This window comes from Astyanax mexicanus, chromosome 4 (assembly GCF_023375975.1).
Source record: "Astyanax mexicanus isolate ESR-SI-001 chromosome 4, AstMex3_surface, whole genome shotgun sequence".
In the NCBI taxonomy this organism is placed as follows: domain Eukaryota; kingdom Metazoa; phylum Chordata; class Actinopteri; order Characiformes; family Acestrorhamphidae; genus Astyanax; species Astyanax mexicanus.
The window spans coordinates 55223572-55242500 of record NC_064411.1 but is presented as its reverse complement, the minus strand read 5'-3'; the positions used below and the strand labels follow the sequence as shown (position 1 = coordinate 55242500).

Here is an 18929-nt window from a genome sequence, read left to right as displayed (position 1 = left end):
AGGGGTTTTACTGAACGATGAGAAGCCGGAATGAAAACCAGCTGAAATGAAACAGGAGTAACGAGGCTGTTTTTATTAAAATGTAAGGTTAAATAGTTTTGGTGATGTTTGGTATGTTATAAAAAGTCTGTATTTAACTCTTACCTCCTCTTTCTGCTCCTCCAGCTCTTTGCGTTGGCTCAGCTCTGTTAGTTTGATCTTCTCCAGGATCTGCTGGTTCTCCCTCTGTTTCTTATTCAACACAGACTGATAGTGATTTATACTGCTGTCCTTCTCCTGCAATGATACAGTACAAATACAAAATAAAAGTCTCTAATTAGCTGAAAAAGACATAGAAAAGAGTACACATATTTGCTATATATTAAAACTATTAAAACTATTAATATTACAATACAGAAGTCACTGATGTTTACAAGAACTGCAAATGTATCCTGCGTCTTATACAGCCACTCTCTACCAACGATGCAAAAGTTTTATTTTTATCTTTTAAAGGGGACATGAAACACTTCAAGTATTTAGTATAATTCACAAGATGTATTTTCACTCTAACAAATTTTAGAAGTTTAACAGTTGTCAGTGAAGCGGAATTAAAATAATAAGCAATCTAAATGTCATTTTTTTAAGTAAGGGCAGCGCCATCTTGTCCCAGCGCTGAAAGTGACGTCACGAGGTTGGTTCTCGAATGCCTCACTACTATAATCTATGAGAATACCGTAATTTAGATCCTCAATAGATAATAAAATCCAAATCAAAACTCAATGCAGAGCGGGGGGGGGGGGCACTTTTGTATTGTCCCTGTGTGTAGTAATACTGGGAGTAGTGAAATTTAATAGCGAGAGGAATTAAAAAATATTTACTTTCACTTTCATACCTTCAGCGGGGGCTCGCAGCGCTGAAGCGCGAGAATCCTCCGGTTAGCTGCAATGCTAGGGGTTAGTGGCGAGCACTTTCTAGACCAGGACTATGTGAAGGAGAGGAGTTTGAGTCAGGAGCATTAGCGCCGGATAAATAAGCTGCAGTCCGAGGCTTTTTTCCTCCGTTTTTTTTATTTTTCCTCTGATCAGCTGAGATGTACAGACCGTCCGATTGGGTAACGTTACTATGAGAGCAGCAGCTGTGAGCCGAATGGAACGAGCCAAACAACGCGCTCACCCAGCAGAGCAGCGAGAGGTACCGTTACCGAAAGTCTAGATAAAATGACAATTTAAAGAGAACATAGCTAGCGTTAGCTACTTAGCTAGCTATCTTATTATAGCTAGCCAACGCTAGCTAACTAGCTAACACTAACTAGATGAAGCTAAGTACCCAGTAAGCCTTCTAACTTCTAAACTGAACGGTTTATCAACCAAACAGCGCCTGGATGTTTCAATATCCACTTAAATCATGTTCGTTTCATTTAGTCTTAATAGACTCTGGACTTTACATGTTAAATAGCTAAATGTATATAAAATAGCTGGTTAACTGGATGGTGGTACCTGCTGTTGACGCGCTGCAGGGTTTCTGCACGGCTCAACGTAGAGAGAATAAACACTCCCAAAACCCCTCGCTCTCAGAAAAGCATCTGAAAAGTTCTGCTCAGGTTTATACAGGAAAGATCTCTGAGTAAATGCTCCACGTTAGCCTAGTTCAACTTCATCTTCATCCATAATCTCCACAAACAATAAGCTCTTTTCCTCTAGCTATATGCCTGGGATCTTAATCCAACCAACCTCGTGACGTCACCAGCGCTGCACGGGCAACATGGCGGCGCCCTAGCTCAAACGTAACAAACATAAATATATTATAATTTAGTGTGTAAACATTTTATATAAAAAATTCCCCGCAAATAAATTCCATTATATTTAATCCCTTAGAAAACTTGTACAAACTGAAATGTTTCATGTCCCCTTTAAGTCTTTAAACAACCCTAAACATGGAGCCATCAGTTTACAAAAAAAAATACAAAACCAAAGGAAAAAAAAAAATGTTACTCAAAAACTAGAAAAGTGCATTTGCAGGATGGCTGTGCAGCTAAAATGACTCTGCTATGGTATCTGTGGTGGTTGCTAAGCTGTTGTTAGGTGGTTGCTATGGTATCCATGGTGGTTGCAAAGGTGTTGCTAAGCGGTTGCTATGGTGGCTGTGGTTGCCAAGGTGCTGCTGCTAGGTGGTTGCTAAGGTGTTGCTATGGGATCCGTGGTGGTTGCTATATTGTTTCTAAGTGGTTGCTAAGGTGTTGCAATGATGTTGCTAGGTGGTTGCTAAGGTGTTTCTAGGTGGCTGCTATGGAATACGTGGTGGTTAAAATATTTAAGTGGCTGCTAAGGTGTTGCTAAGTGTCTAATATTGAGAACTATCTTAAGGTCTAATATTATGTCTAATATTAACATTAGACGTCAAGATAGTTATTAGGTATCTTATAAATTTTTTAAGCGGCTGCTAAGGTGTTACTAAGTGGTTACTAGGTGGTTGCTAAGAGGTTGCTAAGTAATGTATTTGCATAAATTAAGTTATAATGTGTTTGCTGCTCCATGAGCAAACACATGGCGTGCCTATGGATGCTAGATTACTCTGGATGTGTGGATAAATTAAATAATTCCACAATAATAAATCATAAAAAAACAGTATGTACATCACGTCTGCATGCCATCCGGGAAAAGTAGATACGTAAATAATAAATTGAATAAAAAAAAAGAAAGTAAGGCACATTTTTATTTGGTAGATGTTAGATTTAAGTAGTTAGGAGATCAGGTTTTTATTCTAAAAATAGAATAAATACATTTCAAATGTTATCAACTTGGTTAGATGTTAAGCGAATTTCATTGGCTTGTACTTAAAACAACAAAAATCTAATCTAATCTAAGTTGGTGTGTGTGTGTGTGTGTGTGTTACCAGTATCTGCTGCTCTAGCTGGCTGGTTCTGATAGCAGACTGTGAGTAAGCAGCAGTTTTCTCCTGCAGCTGTTTCTCCAGTACAGACAGACGAGTGTTCTTCTTCTTCATCTGCACACAAACACACCAACCAGCAGAGGGTGCTGTTACATATCTTACACACTCAAACCAGGCCCCCAGCTTTTCCCTTCCAAATCGTGCCCCCAGAAGTGTGCTGCTGAGGGATGAGAGGACCATTTGAGCAAAGCTATCCATTCACTTCCATTCATTTCGGGGTGTCTTTGAACCAGTAATAAATGTATTTCCAAGCTGTTTTCGATTATGACACGGCCCGTGTTCTTTTTTAACAAAGAACGGATTTTCTGTCATTTTATCCATAAAATTAATAATCTTTTCATAGCTTTAGAAAATAACATTTTTATACAACTATGCTAACGATGACGTAAAAAAAACGCGACCCAAAATACCGTGCTGTAATGTTTGGAGAAGTTGCTCCTTATAATTTCAAAGTAACCTCTTATTATGCAAATATAATACTACTACTAAGAGAATTATACTACTAATGAGAATTATAATGTATAGATATAACTGTAATTTATATTGCACATTTATTATTCTCATTACCGAGTTTCTAAATGCTTGTTTTATAGACAAACTATGAATATTCTTCAGTAAATCCGTGGACTAATATTGGATATCAGTAATTCTAGTTTTTATCTGCTGTTTATTCAATAAAAGTCCCATTCTGGGACGGAATGGAGCTTTCCTCACTGTGGACTGAATAGTTCTGTGCAGCTCCTATAAACAGTAAGGTTGTTTGCACTGCATGCGAAAGATTCGCTTCATGCTGGCGCCTGCGCAATCTCTCACTTTCCCGGTTAACGCCCCACGAGAAGCCGATCAGGAAGTGACACGATTGGCCTCACCTGGCTCCGTTGAAATCAGCGAGATGGCTTGGTCCAGTTAATATATACTGTCAATGACTCAAACCCAGTATTAAAAATAAAAAGGTTACTAAATATATACATTTAGAATCTGATTATAATCAGCAGTATTAGCAGTATTAAAAAGTGCACCAAAAATTCTGCACCTGAAACAATTACAAGTTAATTTACACTGAACAAATACATTTTCATTGCTAGGATCAAAACGCAAGCAGCAGGGAATAAGGGAAAATGTATTTTTACTTTTACTGGTGACTAGTAATAAATTACCATATTTTTCAAACTATAAGGTGCACTTAAAATCCTTTAATTCTGCCAAAAGTCATGAGTGCAACTTTTAATCCGGTGCTCCTTATGTATGAATTCTATCAGTCAGGTATTAAAGAGCACTAAAGCCACTCCACTGAAGTACAGAGTTATAAGGGTGAGTTTCAGTAAAGTTTCTCCAGCACTAAGGCTGGAGCAGCATTAGCATTAGCTGCTAACTGGGCTAAGCACTAGCTCTTTCTTTCACTGTTCAGAGGTGATTATTATCGATTTGTAGCCTGCTGCTAACCCCAGCTAGCACTGCTGGAGCCTCATTAGCATTATCGTTAGCAGTTAGCCGCTAATGCTAATGCTCCAGCTTTAGTGGAAATCTGGAAATCTAAGCTTACTGTAAATAAACGGAAACGCTTCGCTCACCTAATTTTGCAAATTTTACTTAATTTCACTTAGCTACTGAATTAGAAGGAAAACATGGCGACACCCCTGTTCCTTACTAGTGTCGCATAGTGAACCTTATAACCCAGTGCACCTTATAATGCTAAAAATACAGTACATATCAAATACATGTATTATCAGTATTATCAGCCTGTAGCCTGCTGCTAACTCCTGCTAGCACTGCTGGAGCAGCATTAGCATTAGCTGCTAACCGTGCCAAGCGTTAGCTCTTTTCCCGTTCAGAGGTGAGTATTGTCGACCTGTAGCCTGCTGCCAATCCCTACTAGCACTGCTGGAGCAGTATTAGCATTAGCCACTAACCACGGTAAGCGCTAGCTCTCTCGCCGTTCAGGTGATTATTATCGACCTGTAGCCTGCTGCTAACCCCTGAAAGCACTGCTGGAGCAGTATTAGCATTAGCTGCTAACCATGCTAAGTGTTAGCTCTTTTCCCGTTCGGAGGTGAGTATTAACAACCTGTAGCCTGCTGCTAACCCTGGCTAGCACTGCTGCAGTTAGCTGCTAATGCTCCAGCTTTAGTGGAAATCTGGAAATCTAAGCTTACTGTAAATAAACGCAAATTTTACTTAGCTTAGCTTAGCTGCTGAATTAGAAGGAAAACATGGCGACACCCATGTTCCTTACTAGTGTCGCATAGTGAACCTTATAATAAAGTGCATCTTACAGAGCTAAAAATACAGTATTTATCAAATACATGACAGCTCCGGCCCCTCACCTCCTTCTCCAGCCGGGTGGCCTGTGCTGCTTTATCCAGCAGCTGGTTGTGGAGCTGCTGGTAGTGGGAGGCTCTCTGGGTGATGGAGGTCTGCAGAGAGGAGATCTCCTGCTGGGCTTTATTCAGTCTGTCCTGCAGGTTCTGAGCAGCACTGATCTGTCTGTTCTTCTCCTTCTCCACCGTCTGCAGCACCATCAGCAGCTTCTGATATCCATCACCTGCAGGAGGAGCAGGACCCGTAAATTACACTTATATATATATATATATATATATATATTACTTACTGATATACAGCTGTGTGAGAGTCTGTGTGGGGGGGGGGGGGGGGACTAAGCTGCTCAAGATACTTTTAGATAAAATACTTTTAGAAGCAATGAATGAATGAATTAATAAATACATAATAACAAAAAATAATAAGACACAACATTTAAAATTTTGTATGAACGAATTGAGTTTTTGGTTTTAGAATAAATAAATACATTTTTATAGTACTCCACAACCTGTTTTGACTTTATATAGACAATATGAACTTAGTCAGCTGATAACTACTCAAACTATCTTAACGTCTAATATTATGTCTATTATTAATAAGCATTGAAATGTCTAATATAATGTCTAATATTAATAACTATCTTAATATTACATTTAACATGAATAACCCTTAACATCTAAAATTATGTCTAATATTAATAACCTTAATGGTCTTAATAATCTTAATATGTGCAATATTAATATTAAAGGTTTACAGTTATTAATTTTAAGACTTAATATAAGACATTAAGATAGTTATGTCCAACATTAATATTAGACATAATTAGACGTTAAGATACGAATTATTAATATTGCAAATAAATATCTTAGCGTCTAATATTATGGCTTATATTAATAACTACCGTAATATTAATAGCTCAACATCCAATATTATGTCTAATATTATAACTAGCAGAAGCTTTTAATATTTAAATTAAAACACACATTTTAGATGTGTCCCTGCATTTTTACTCAGTCCTGTTACTGTAACACATCACACCATCTGAAACATCTGGAACAATTTGGTGCCAGTAACAGGAGTGAGTTCCAGTAACAGGAGTGAGTTCCAGTAACAGGAGTGAGTGCCAGTAACAGGAGTGAGTGCCAGTAACAGGAGTAAGGTTCCAGTAACAGGAATGAGTGTCAGTAACAGGAGTGAGTTCCAGTAACAGGAGTGAGTTCCAGTAACAGGAGTGAGTTCCAGTAACAGGAGTAAGGTTCCAGTAACAGGAATGAGTGTCAGTAACAGGAGTGAGTTCCAGTAACAGGAGTGAGTTCCAGTAACAGGAGTGAGTTCCAGTAACAGGAGTAAGGTTCCAGTAAAAGGAATGAGTGTCAGTAACAGGAGTGAGTTCCAGTAACAGGAGTGGTTTCCAGTAACAGGAGTAAGGTTCCAGTAAAAGGAATGAGTGTCAGTAACAGGAGTGAGTTCCAGTAACAGGAGTGGTTTCCGGTAACAGGAGTAAGGTTCCAGTAAAAGGAATGAGTGTCAGTAACAGGAGTGAGTTCCAGTAACAGGAGTGGTTTCCAGTAACAGGAGTGGTTTCCAGTAACAGGAGTGGTTTCCAGTAACAGGAGTGAGTGTCAGTATCAGGAGTGAGTGTCAGTATCAGGAGTGAGTTCCAGTAACAGGAGTGAGTGTCAGTAACAGGAGTGAGATCCAGTAACAGGAGTGAGTTCCAGTAACAGTAACAGTAGTGAGTTCCAGTGACAGGAGTGAGTTCCAGTGACAGGAGTGAGTTCCAGTAACAGTAACAGTAGTGAGTTCCAGTGACAGGAGTGAGTTCCAGTGACAGGAGTGAGTTCCAGTAACAGGAGTGAGTTCCAGTAACAGTAACAGTAGTGAGTTCCAGTGACAGGAGTGAGTGTCAGTAACAGGAGTGAGATCCAGTAACAGGAGTGAGTTCCAGTAACAGTAACAGTAGTGAGTTCCAGTGACAGGAGTGAGTTCCAGTGACAGGAGTGAGTTCCAGTAACAGGAGTGAGTTCCAGTAACAGTAACAGTAGTGAGTTCCAGTGACAGGAGTGAGTTCCAGTAACAGGAGTGAGTTCCAGTAACAGGAGTGAGTGTCAGAACCAGGAGTGAGTTCCAGTGACAGGAGTGAGTTCCAGTGACAGTAACAGTAGTGAGTTCCAGTAACAGGAGTGAGTTCCAGTGACAGGAGTGAGTTCCAGTGACAGGAGTGAGTTCCAGTGACAGGAGTGAGTTCCAGTAACAGGAGTGAGTTCCAGTAACAGGAGTGAGTGTCAGTAACAGGAGTGAGTGTCAGTAACAGGAGTGAGTGTCAGTAACAGGAGTGAGTGTCAGTAACAGGAGTGAGTTCCAGTAACAGGAGTGAGTGTCAGTATCAGGAGTGAGTGTCAGTAACAGGAGTGAGTGTCAGTAACAGGAGTGAGTTCCAGTAACAGGAGTGAGTGTCAGTAACAGGAGTGAGTGTCAGTAACAGGAGTGAGTACCAGTAACAGGAGTGAGTATTGTACCCTGGTTTTCCTGATTTATTGATGTGAACATTAGTTAGTGTAAACCACTTTTTACCAAATCTGTTTGGTTCATCATTTGTTTAATATCTATATCTTACTAGATACATGCTAATAAATTTGATCAATTTTAGGTTGTGGTCTTTTTGATAAGACAAAAATGGCTTTGCATATTTTAGTGATTATAGTGATTTTTTTTCTGTCATAAATATAAATTATTTGAACATGCAACCATTCCTTTATATATATATATATATATATATATATATATATATATATATATATATATATATATATATATATATATATATATATATATAGATAGATATATATATAGATGTGAAGCATTCAGTAATAAAAGCTCACCTGGTTTGAGTCTGAGCTGATCTGTATTTGCAGTGAAAGGAATCGATGCCAGAACACAGGGATTCACACACAGCGCCCCCTCACGATTCTGTAAAACATCACACATACAATTTATTTGATTTTAAATTACTATAAACACAGCCTCAGTGCTTTTATTCTATTATAACGCATTATAACCCTACCTCTCTGAGGTGCAGCAGGTCCAGCACTCTCTCCAGGCTGGTCAGCTCCACCCGGCTCTGCTCCATCTCTCTCTGAGCCTGGGCCAGTCTCTGCTCCTGACAGGCCGAGAGGAGGCGCAGGTCCTCCCGCTCCCTCCTCAGCCCCGACACCTCCTCCAGCTCCGCCTCCTTCTGCTTCAGCTCCTTCTGCAGACCAATCAGACGCTCCGAGACCTGCTGGAACCGGCCCTGCAGCTCCACACGCTCCGCCTCCACGGACTCCGCGCGGTTACGACCCTCCTTCAGCTCCCTGCAGACATGAGCACAAACAGAGGAAAAGATATTAGGAGGTAGATTTAGAATTATGGCTCTTTCTCGGACTCCGGCTGCTGATGGAGAAGCAGCATGACCTACTGTACTCTTTCTCTCTCTCAGACTCTGGCTGCTGATGGAGAAGCAGCATGACCTACTGTACTCTTTCTCTCTCTCTCTCTCCCTCTCTCTCAGACTCCCGCTGCTGATGGAGAAGCAGCATGACCTACTGTACACTCTCTCTCTCGGACTCCGGCTGCTGATGGAGAAGCAGCATGACCTACTGTACTCTTTCTCTCTCTCAGACTCCGGCTGCTGATGGAGACGCAGCATGACCTACTGTACTCTTTCTCTCTCTCAGACTCTGGCTGCTGATGGAGAAGCAGCATGACCTACTGTACTCTTTCTCTCTCTCAGACTCTGGCTGCTGATGGAGAAGCAGCATGACCTACTGTTCTCTCTCTCTCTCTCTCTCTCTCCGACTCTGGCTGCTGATGGAGAAACTGCATGACCTACTGTACTCTCTCTCTCAGACTCCGGCTGCTGATGGAGAAGCAGCATGACCTACTGTACTCTCTCTCTCTCTCTCTTTCTCGGACTCCGGCTGCTGAAGGAGAAAAAGAATGACCTACTATACTCTCTCTCTCTCCGACTCTGGCTGCTGATGGAGAAACAGCAAGACCTAGTGTACTCTCTCTCTCTCGGACTCCGGCTGCTGATGGAGAAGCAGCATGACCTACTGTTCAATCTCTCTCTCTCTCGGACTCCGGCTGCTGATGGAGAAACAGCATGACCCAGGATTTATACTCAAAATCTTTGGTCCATAATGAGTATACTAAGAACTTCAGAGAAAAAGACCTACCTGAGGTTCTGGCTCATTCTCTCCTTCTCTCGTTCCAGTTCTTTACACCTCTCCTCCAGCTCCTCTCTTTCTCCATCACACTCTATCAAACTGGCTTTCAGCTTTCCTTCATTCTCCATCACCTGCAGAAAACAGATAAATAACAAGGAGGAGTTATAAATAATCTGTTTATTACATATTCTATGTCTTAAATGCTCAGGACCCAACAGAGGAACCCAACACAGAGCAGATATTATTATTTGGGGGGAGGATCAGATACAGCAGTGCTGCTGAAGTTCTTAAACACCTCAGAATCACTGCAGCACTGAAAACAGTCTGACAGCGTGTTTGATACCTTCTTCAGCTTTTCAGCAACATCTTCTTTATAGTCTTTGAAGGCCACAGTTAGTTTCTCTGCGTTACGAAGGGCCTGGTTCCTCTGCTGCTCCGTCCTGGAAAAGAAATGCAGTTTTAACAAAACTGAGTTAATGAAGAAAGTAGTTTTTATTCAGAATAAAAAAGGGTTTTTATATTTACTACATTCACTATATCGCCTATAAAAGTATCCTGCACAGGAAAACCCATTCCATGATGCTCTGATCTAATTGAGAGTGACCCATTTTTTTTTTTTTTTTACTAATGTTTGGAGAAGCAGTCCCAGCATGCCTAGCTGCTGCTTTTATTACTATATACATCTGTGACCATGGAAGTGATTCAGAAACACCCGAGTGTAATGATTCGGATGGGTGAGCGAATATTTTGGCAATATATTCAACATAGTGTAGCATATTTTTCGGATTTTCTGGTCTATTTTTATACATAAGGCGCTCTGGATAAAAGGTGCAATACGTGACACTAGTAAGGAACAGGGGTGTTGCCAAAATATGTAAATTAAACTGCACTTCTTTGTATAAAAAAAAAAAAAAAGTCAGACGAGTCAAACAAGCTTCTCTCCTGAAAACTGTTTATTTGTGCCGTTTATTTACAGTAAGCTTAGATTTCCAGATTCTCACTAAAACTGGAGCATTAGTGGCTAACTGTTAACAGTAATGCTTATGCTGCTCCAGCAGTGCTAGCTGGGGTTAGCAGCAGCCTACAGACCGATAATACTCACCTATGAACGGCCAAAGACCTAGCCCTGAGCATGGTTAGTGGGTAATGCTAATGCTGCTACAGCAGTGCTAGTGAGCTTTAGCAGCAGACAACAGACTGATAATCCTCACCTCTAAACAGGAAAATAACAGTTAGCGGCTAATGCTAATACATGCTCCAGCCTTAGTGCTGGAGAACTGAACTGAAACTCCTGTATAACTCTGTACTTCAGCAGAGTGGCTTTACTGCTCCTTAATATCTGACTGATAGAATTCATACATAAGGAGCACCAGATTATAAGAAGCACTGATGATTTTGGGGAAAATTAAAGGATTTTAAGTGCACCTTATAGTGCGAAAAATACAATATATAGGACACTACATTTGGAATCAACTGACAGATTGAAAATCTGTGTAAATGTGCAGCTTGTTGAAAGCTAAGAGATGTCTTCAGTACCGTTTCCACTGTCGATTTGAGTCAGATAATTCAGATTTAACAGTTTTCAGCTCGTCTCGGAGTTTCTGCACCAGTCTGTCCGTCTGCACTGCAGACTGTTCACTCGCTGCAAGCTTCTGCTCAGCTTCCCTGCAAAAACACACACATTTACATAAATACAGTATACTCTTATAACCAGCATTACAAAGTAAAACAAATTAAATACAATAAAAAATACACAATATCAGTTACCTCTTTTAAGGTCCCCCCCCCCCCCCCCCCCCCCCCCTTACACATTTATATTACACACAGTATGTTTGGTCAAGGGTTTATAAACATTGCTTCATTTGTAAATTTGAAACTGAACAAATTTTCTAATCTTTTCTTGAGTTTAATTCATTTTCTTTTACATTTTATTAAAAAAACTAATAAAAAAAGAGTAGCACTTTTTAAAAGAAATGTAACATAAGAAAGGTAAAGGGCAAATATTAACCATGTAAGCTGTTTATATTGCTTGCAGTTTAGGTGAAGCGAGCATGTGTAAAGCATTTTAATGTAAAATTGCTTAATTTTGCTGAATTAAATACAAGTAACAAAGTAAACGAGTAACAAAAATATGAACACCACACAAGGGTTAAAACATATTCTGGATTGTTTAACACTTTCAGGGTGCATGCACATTTTAACCAATACATTTTCATTATATTTTCATGACTTTTTCATGCATTCAAGGCAAATTATCATGACCATACGATTTTTTTAATTTCAGTGCAGATATGGACAAAAAAACAAACAAAAATCAACTAAAACTATAATTAAAATGTATAAAAGTAAGCCTAAAATTAACCTGATGAAAATGTTGACACACAATCTTTAATAATAATAAAATGCGTGTCAGATCATGAGAACTTAGATCCATTGTGTTAAATTGGGCTAAATTACTGAATTAACATATCCATCCATCCATCAGATTTTCTCCATCCATAAACTGAAACACAAAAATTTATAGACCAAATTTCCATGACTTTTCCAAAACTTTCAGGGTGTTTTTATTTTTTCAAAACTTATCCAGGTTTGGAAACTGCTATTTTCAAATTCCATGACTTTTCCAGGTTTTTCATGACTGTATTAATATAAAATTATAGCTTTAATACACTCTTTGACATTAAATTTACAATGTAAAAAAATCATAAAAAGAAAGAAAACACATTAAATAAATAAAAAAAAACACAGTAAATAAAAGCTATAATAGAAAAGTTAGTATGTAGAATTTATTCCAGATCTTTCAGTGTAATAAATGCAGAAATCTTTACCACAGAGCTTTGGTTTGAGTCTCCAGCTGAGACTCCAGATCCTGTATATGATCCTTCATCACCGACACGCTGGAGCTCTTCGCTCCTATAGAGGAACCCAGCAGACGGATCTGCAGGAAAAACATAATGCATAGTGCATCTCAAAAAAAATTATATATTATATAGATGTATTAAACACAGAGTGATCTATTTTATTTGTGTTTATTTTTTTATTTTCAGTGTCTGAGAAAATTAGAATACTATATAAGAACAATTGGTACTTTTGGCTACAGTGTGGGCAGTGTGAAGCCAAGTCCTGCTGGAAAATGAAATCTGCATCTCCATAAAAGTTGTCAGTAGCAGAGGGAAGCTGTAAGATATGAAGTGCTGTAAGATTTTGTGGGAAAACAAAACTGCACTGAGTTTAGACTTGATAATAAAACACAGTGGATCAACACCAGCAGATGACAGACATGACTCTACAAACCATCACTGATTGGTGGAAACTTCACACTAGACCTCGAGCAGTTTGGACTGTTTGTCTCTCCACTCTTCCTCCAGAATCTGATCCCTTAATTTACTTTAAATGAAATGTAAAATTTACTGATGATCAGTGATGGTTTGGTGATGTGGATTTCATTTTCCAGCAGGATTTGGCACACTGCCTACACTGCCAAAAGTACCAATTGGTTTTATAATATAATATTCTAATTTTCTGAGACACTGATTTTGGGGTTTTCATTGGCTGTAAACCATTATCATCAACAATAAAAGAAATAAACATTTAAAATAGATCACTCTGTGTTTAATACATCTATATAATATATGAGTTTCATATTTTAAACTGAATTACTGAAATAAAGTAACTTTTCAATGATATTCTAATCTGTTAAAATCCACCTGTAGTTTAACTTAATTACAGTATACTACAGCTAATTGGTGGCATTATTCACAAGAGGATAAACAATAAATACTACTGAACTACTACTAAATTTACCTTGGACTTGGAGTTGGCGAGCTCGAGCTGTGTGGTCTCCAGGTCGGTGATGAGCTGACGGTTCTCCAGAACCAGAGACGAGTTCTCCTGCCGGACGGTGTTAAACTTCCTCCTGAGCTGAGACGTCTCGGTCTCCATTTCTCTGACTGAGCACAGCTAAACACCGACACAATCAGGGGAAGAGATTAAATATAATGAGTTTTTTTTTATCATAAAGAAGCTCAAAATAAGATATTTTGAATAATGATGCACAGTTATAAATATCCAAATATAACTATAGATTGTGGGTGTTGAGTGGTCCAGTGGTCTAAAGCACTGCCACTATGATCAACGGGAGATTGTTGGTTAGAATCCCGGTCATGCAGCTTGCCATCAGCTGCCAGAGCCCTGAGAGAGCACAATTGTCCTTGCTCCCTCTGGGTGGGTACAGTAGATGGCGCTCTTTCTTTCCCCTCCTCACTCCTAGGGTGATGTGGATCAGCACAAGGCTGCATTTGTGAGCTGATGTATCGGAACTACAAATTGTATATTTGGTCAAAATTAAACTAGTCTTGCCTAGTTTAGCAAAAATATACTCATAAATTTCTTTACAGAAATTTGTAAAAAAAAAAAAAAAAAATTAAATGAGCAAAATACTATTATATTAAATATTATATTATTATATTAAAGTAGCAGTCCTTAAGATTTTTTTCTTTTAAATAAAAAAAAAGTAGTATTATTGAGTGGAGAGAGGGCAAGCTATTATAATAAATGGCATCAATGTACCTTTTCTACCATTACTGCAAAGCCACATGTGTATTAAATCTCAAAACAAAGTGGTCTGGTAGGTCAAGGGATCTCTTTCTAGCTAAAACAACAACTACTGAAGGTTACTAGGCAACCGTTGCGCTGCCAGTGATGCATCTCTAATACTTAATAACACTTTTAATGATCTAAAACATTTAAGAGAGACATACAGGTGTTGGACAATGAAACTGAAACACCTGTCATCATTTTAGTGTGGGAGGTTTCATGGGTAAATTAGAGCAGCCTGGTGTTCAATCTTCATTAATTGCACATTGCACCAGTAAGAGCAGAGTGTGAAGGTTCAATTAGCAGGGTAAGAGCACAGTTCTGCTCTAAATATTGCAATGCACACAACATTATGGGGGACATACCAGAGTTCAAAAGAGGACAAATTGTTGGTGCACGTCTTGCTGGAGCATCTGTGACCAAGACAGCAAGTCTTTGTGATGCATCAAGAGTCACGGTATCCAGGGTAATGTCAGCATACCACCAAGAAGGACCAACCACATCCAACAGGATTAACTGTGGACGCTGTAAGAGGAAGCTGTCTGAAAGGGATGTTCAGGTGCTAACCCGGATTGTATCCAAAAAACATAAAACCACGGCTGATCAAATCACGCAGAATTCAATGTGCACCTCAACTCTCCTGTTTCCACCAGAACTGTCCGTCACCACAATAAATTATTGTGCTCTAAAACCAGGTGTTTCAGTTTCATTGTCCAACCCACTGTACATGCAAAAAAGTAAGAAATCATAAGGGGGCAAACACTTTTTCTCACCACTGTAATATAAAATATTTGGTAAACAGAGTTTGACTCACTCTGTAGTCACAGCTGTGAGCTCTGGAACATTTCCTCTGACTGAGCTGCAGGTTTCCAGCACTGCGTTTCTGCAGATCCTCTAAGCTGATCTGATCCGGAGACTCGAACACTGATCCGATCTCAGCTCCGTGATCTGTGATGCTGTCATGCTCTGATTGGCTGTCAGAAGGTTTGATAGACATATCAGATGCAGTCTAGCTGTACATAGATTTTAAACTCAAAAAACTCAAATCTGACATTTTTCTTCTGTTCTATTAGAAAAATATTAAGGAGGGACCAAAACCAATGCAAAAATGAAATACACCAAAAATATATGTGACATTATTATATTAAAGCAGCAGTCCTTAAGCTATTTCCTTTGATATGGAAAGTAGGGGGGAGAGGGCAATATATTATAATAATACTAGAATAAAAAGCATCATTCATAAATGACTTCTGCTACTAAAGGTAAAAGCATTTTATTATAATGTGTAAATATTTAAATATAAATAAACTAGCAGACATACAAAAATATATGTAAAAAAAACTCTATATATAGATATATTTTATATATTTTATATAAAAGAGACCGCTTAAAAATGTTTCTTTAACCAAGCTGAACTGCTTGAATTTTTTCACCAGGAGTATAGCAGCATAAAGTTATCCAAAAGCAGTGTGTAAGACTGGTGGAGGAGAACATGATGCCAAGATGCGTGAAAAAACTGATTAAAAACCACCAGGGTTATTCCACCAAATATTGATTTCTGAACTTTTAAAACTTTATGAATATGAACTTGTTTTCTTTGCATTATTTGAGGTCTGAAAGCTCTGCATCTTTTTTGTTATTTCAGTCATTTCTCATTTTTCTCTGTAAATAAATTCTCTAAATGAGAATATTTTTATTTAAATTTGGGAGAAATGTTGTCTGTAGTTTATAGAATAAAACAACAATGTTCATTTTACTCAAATATAAACCTATAAATAGCAAAATCAGAGAAACTGATTCAGAACGCAGAAACACGTCTTATGACTTTATTATAAATGGATGAGGCAGATATTTGAAAAAAGCAACTAACAGTGCACTTTAAATCATTAAAACAATTAAAAACAGTGAGAGAAACCTCCAGATTTTGCTTTCTTTCCGTCCATATCTTACCTTAACTGCTCTCCTACAGCCTGCAGGTTCCTCTCTGTTAACCGCAGCTGGTTTCTCAAGCTCAGAACATCTTCAGCTAAACCTCTGTCTGAGTTAAACATCGGAGACTCTCATAACCGGCGGGAGACGGGGGACAAAACCAGCTCACAGAAACTCACGAGCCTGCAGGACATCTTCACACAGCGCAGTCCCAGCACATCTGCTTTACCACTGCAGCAAAATCAATAGTATATCAATTTCACACAGGGCTGACCGATATGGACAAAATCATTATATCACAATATATGTCTTAATTTCAGTTGATACAATGTAATTCCAGGGATACGATACGTATCAAGATACAGGATTACTTTTATATATTGTTACTATCTAATGAAAAACAAGAGAGTTTATTTTGTACTATATAGGAGAATTTCTATTGGCATCATGAAATTTGGCACAGTGTAAGGGCCAGTACAAATTAAAGTACGTATTCAAAGCCTAAAACATACACAATACTCTAGATTATTGTGCTTACTTATGTATTTAGCTTAATATAATGAACAATATGACTTTAAAACACTGTATCAATATATCAAATGTATCAAAGACCATTTCTGACACTTGGAAAAATAAATGTCCTCCACTAAGTCATAATTATGAGATACTAAGTCATAATTATGAGGAACGAAGTCATAAAGGAGATACTACATAATAAGTATGAGATACCAAGTCATAAGTATGAGATACAAAGTCATAAATACAATATACTAAATCATAATTATGAGTCATAATTATGAGATACTAAGTCATAAGTACACTTTACTAAGTCATAATTTTGATATACTATGTCATAATTATGAGACAGTAAGTCCCAAATGAGACAGTAAGTCATAAATGAGACAGTAAGTCACAAATGAGACAGTAAGTCACAAATATGAGATACTAAGTTACAATTATGAGAGTCTAAATAAAGAGATACTAAGTCATAATTATGAGATAATAAGTCATAAGTACACTATACTAAGTCCGAGTTATGAGAATCATAATTATGATACTAGGTCATAATTGAGATACTAAGTCCTAATTATGAGTAATAATTATGAGATACTAAGTTATAATTATAAGACAGTAAGTCAATAAGTATAAGTCATAACAACTATATACTAAGTCAAAATTAGTTATAATTATGAGATTCATAAATATGAGATACTAAGTCATAATTAATAGATGGCAAATCTAGGGTTAATATATCATATTAATGACTACCTATCTCATAATTACGACTTAGTGAAGGACCCTTAATTTTTTTAAATGTCGGAAATGGACTTCCAAAGAAAAGCTTTAATATAAGCGGCATTAAATCCTAATTTAAATGGATAAACACTAAAAAAATGGCATTTAACCACATTAAACCCACATTTTAAAGCCTAAAAAGTAATAAATAAACCATAGTACTGTTCTCATTAGTATGTCTAGCTCAATAGAAGTTGAAATAAAACTTTTAAACCCTTAAAAAGCATTAAAATATATATTAAATCATCAGAATGAGCTCCTACCTCTCTTTCTGCTCCTCCAATCAACAGGTTGTCAGGTAGCTTAGCGTCCAGCGTAGCTCAAATAATCGCTTTATTCAGCATTTTACTGCTGTTAAACTGCTCTAAACTACCGCACGCCGATTCTCCTGTATATTAACACACTTATACTGTAATATATCGATTATAAATCCGCTTTAATTCCGCGTAAATCACTTTAAAACACCATAAAACGGCGCTAGCGCCCCCAGCTAACATACAAACAAGACGCTCACAACCGCCTCGCCGCCTCTGATTGGCTGGCAGCGAACAGGCAGAATCTGATTGGCCGAGAGTGAAATAGGCGGGACATCAAGATTAACCAACCGCCTATCGTTAAACAACTGTCAATCACAGCATCAGAGAACAGCGATTGGCTTAAAGTGAGGCGGGAACGCTGGCGCGACTTTCCTGTGTGAAACAATATTTAACAAAATTAAAGTCCTCAAACTTAGATTAAAAATCTAAAAGAATTGACAAGTTTCTTTCATTTTGCCATTTATAGGTATATATTTGTGTAAAATTCACATTTCTGCTTTATTCTATAAACTACTGACAACATTTCTCCCAAAGTTTAAATAAAAATATTGTAATTCACAGCATTTATTTGCAGAAAATGATAAATGATCATGTTCATATTTATTTAGAAACAACAACACTAATGTTTAAAGGGTTAAGAGTTCTAAAACCAATATTTGGTGGAATAACGCTGATTTTAATCACAGCTTTTATGCATCCAAGCATCATGATTTCCTCCAGCAATCTTACACACTGCTTTTGGATGATCTTATGCTGCTCCTTTCGCAAAAAAAATAAGCAGTTCAGCTTTAGTTTATAGTTTGTGATCATCCATCTTCCTCTTGATTATATTCCAGAGGTTTTTAATGGGGTTCAGGTCTGGAGATTGATCGTAATATTATTGGAATGTCAGTCCACAACTGCAGAATGACATCAAGTGACCTACAAAAAGAATGGCAAATGGCAGCTGAGGTGATTGGCTGAGAGCAAACAGGATGAATCTTATTGGTTGAAAGAAAAATAGGCGGGACACCAGCATTAACAGACCACCTACCATAAAACAACTACCAACTCCAAACTGACTAAATTAATTGATATATATTAAAATACAATTTATATCTAGTAAATATATGTATATAATATAGTATAAACCTTTTTTATAAAAATAATTAAACCAAATATTTTCTTTTTATAGGTGTATACATTTATAGATTTTAGATAAAAAAAACAATAAAAAATAAATCTGATAAATTAAAAATAAATAATAAATAAACAAAATAAATACACAAAAAATACTTTAAATACATTTAAAATAAGGTAGCATTTTGATATAATAAGCCAGAATATATAATTTTTTTTA

The 18929-nt window shown here is 37.6% G+C and overlaps 1 protein-coding gene across 3 annotated transcripts in view; it reads right to left on the bottom strand.

Moving 5' to 3' along the window:
* The window catches only part of ccdc18 (coiled-coil domain containing 18), a 51810-nt gene extending 33909 nt beyond the window's left edge, over positions 1 to 17901 (bottom strand). For all 3 annotated transcript variants that reach the window (XM_049476623.1, XM_022678589.2, XM_049476624.1), the window contains exons 1-13: positions 17537 to 17901; positions 15999 to 16208; positions 14863 to 15022; positions 13257 to 13412; positions 12281 to 12390; positions 10989 to 11117; positions 9796 to 9892; positions 9462 to 9583; positions 8309 to 8597; positions 8127 to 8214; positions 5253 to 5470; positions 2872 to 2982; positions 145 to 276 (exon numbers count right to left, since the gene is read on the bottom strand). In XM_049476623.1, coding sequence (XP_049332580.1) covers positions 145 to 276; positions 2872 to 2982; positions 5253 to 5470; positions 8127 to 8214; positions 8309 to 8597; positions 9462 to 9583; positions 9796 to 9892; positions 10989 to 11117; positions 12281 to 12390; positions 13257 to 13412; positions 14863 to 15022; positions 15999 to 16099 — 1713 coding nt within the window. In that variant the 5' untranslated portion in view covers positions 16100 to 16208; positions 17537 to 17901. The remainder of the gene's footprint in view (positions 1 to 144; positions 277 to 2871; positions 2983 to 5252; positions 5471 to 8126; positions 8215 to 8308; positions 8598 to 9461; positions 9584 to 9795; positions 9893 to 10988; positions 11118 to 12280; positions 12391 to 13256; positions 13413 to 14862; positions 15023 to 15998; positions 16209 to 17536) is intronic.
* Between the last annotated feature and the right edge of the window lie 1028 nt (positions 17902 to 18929).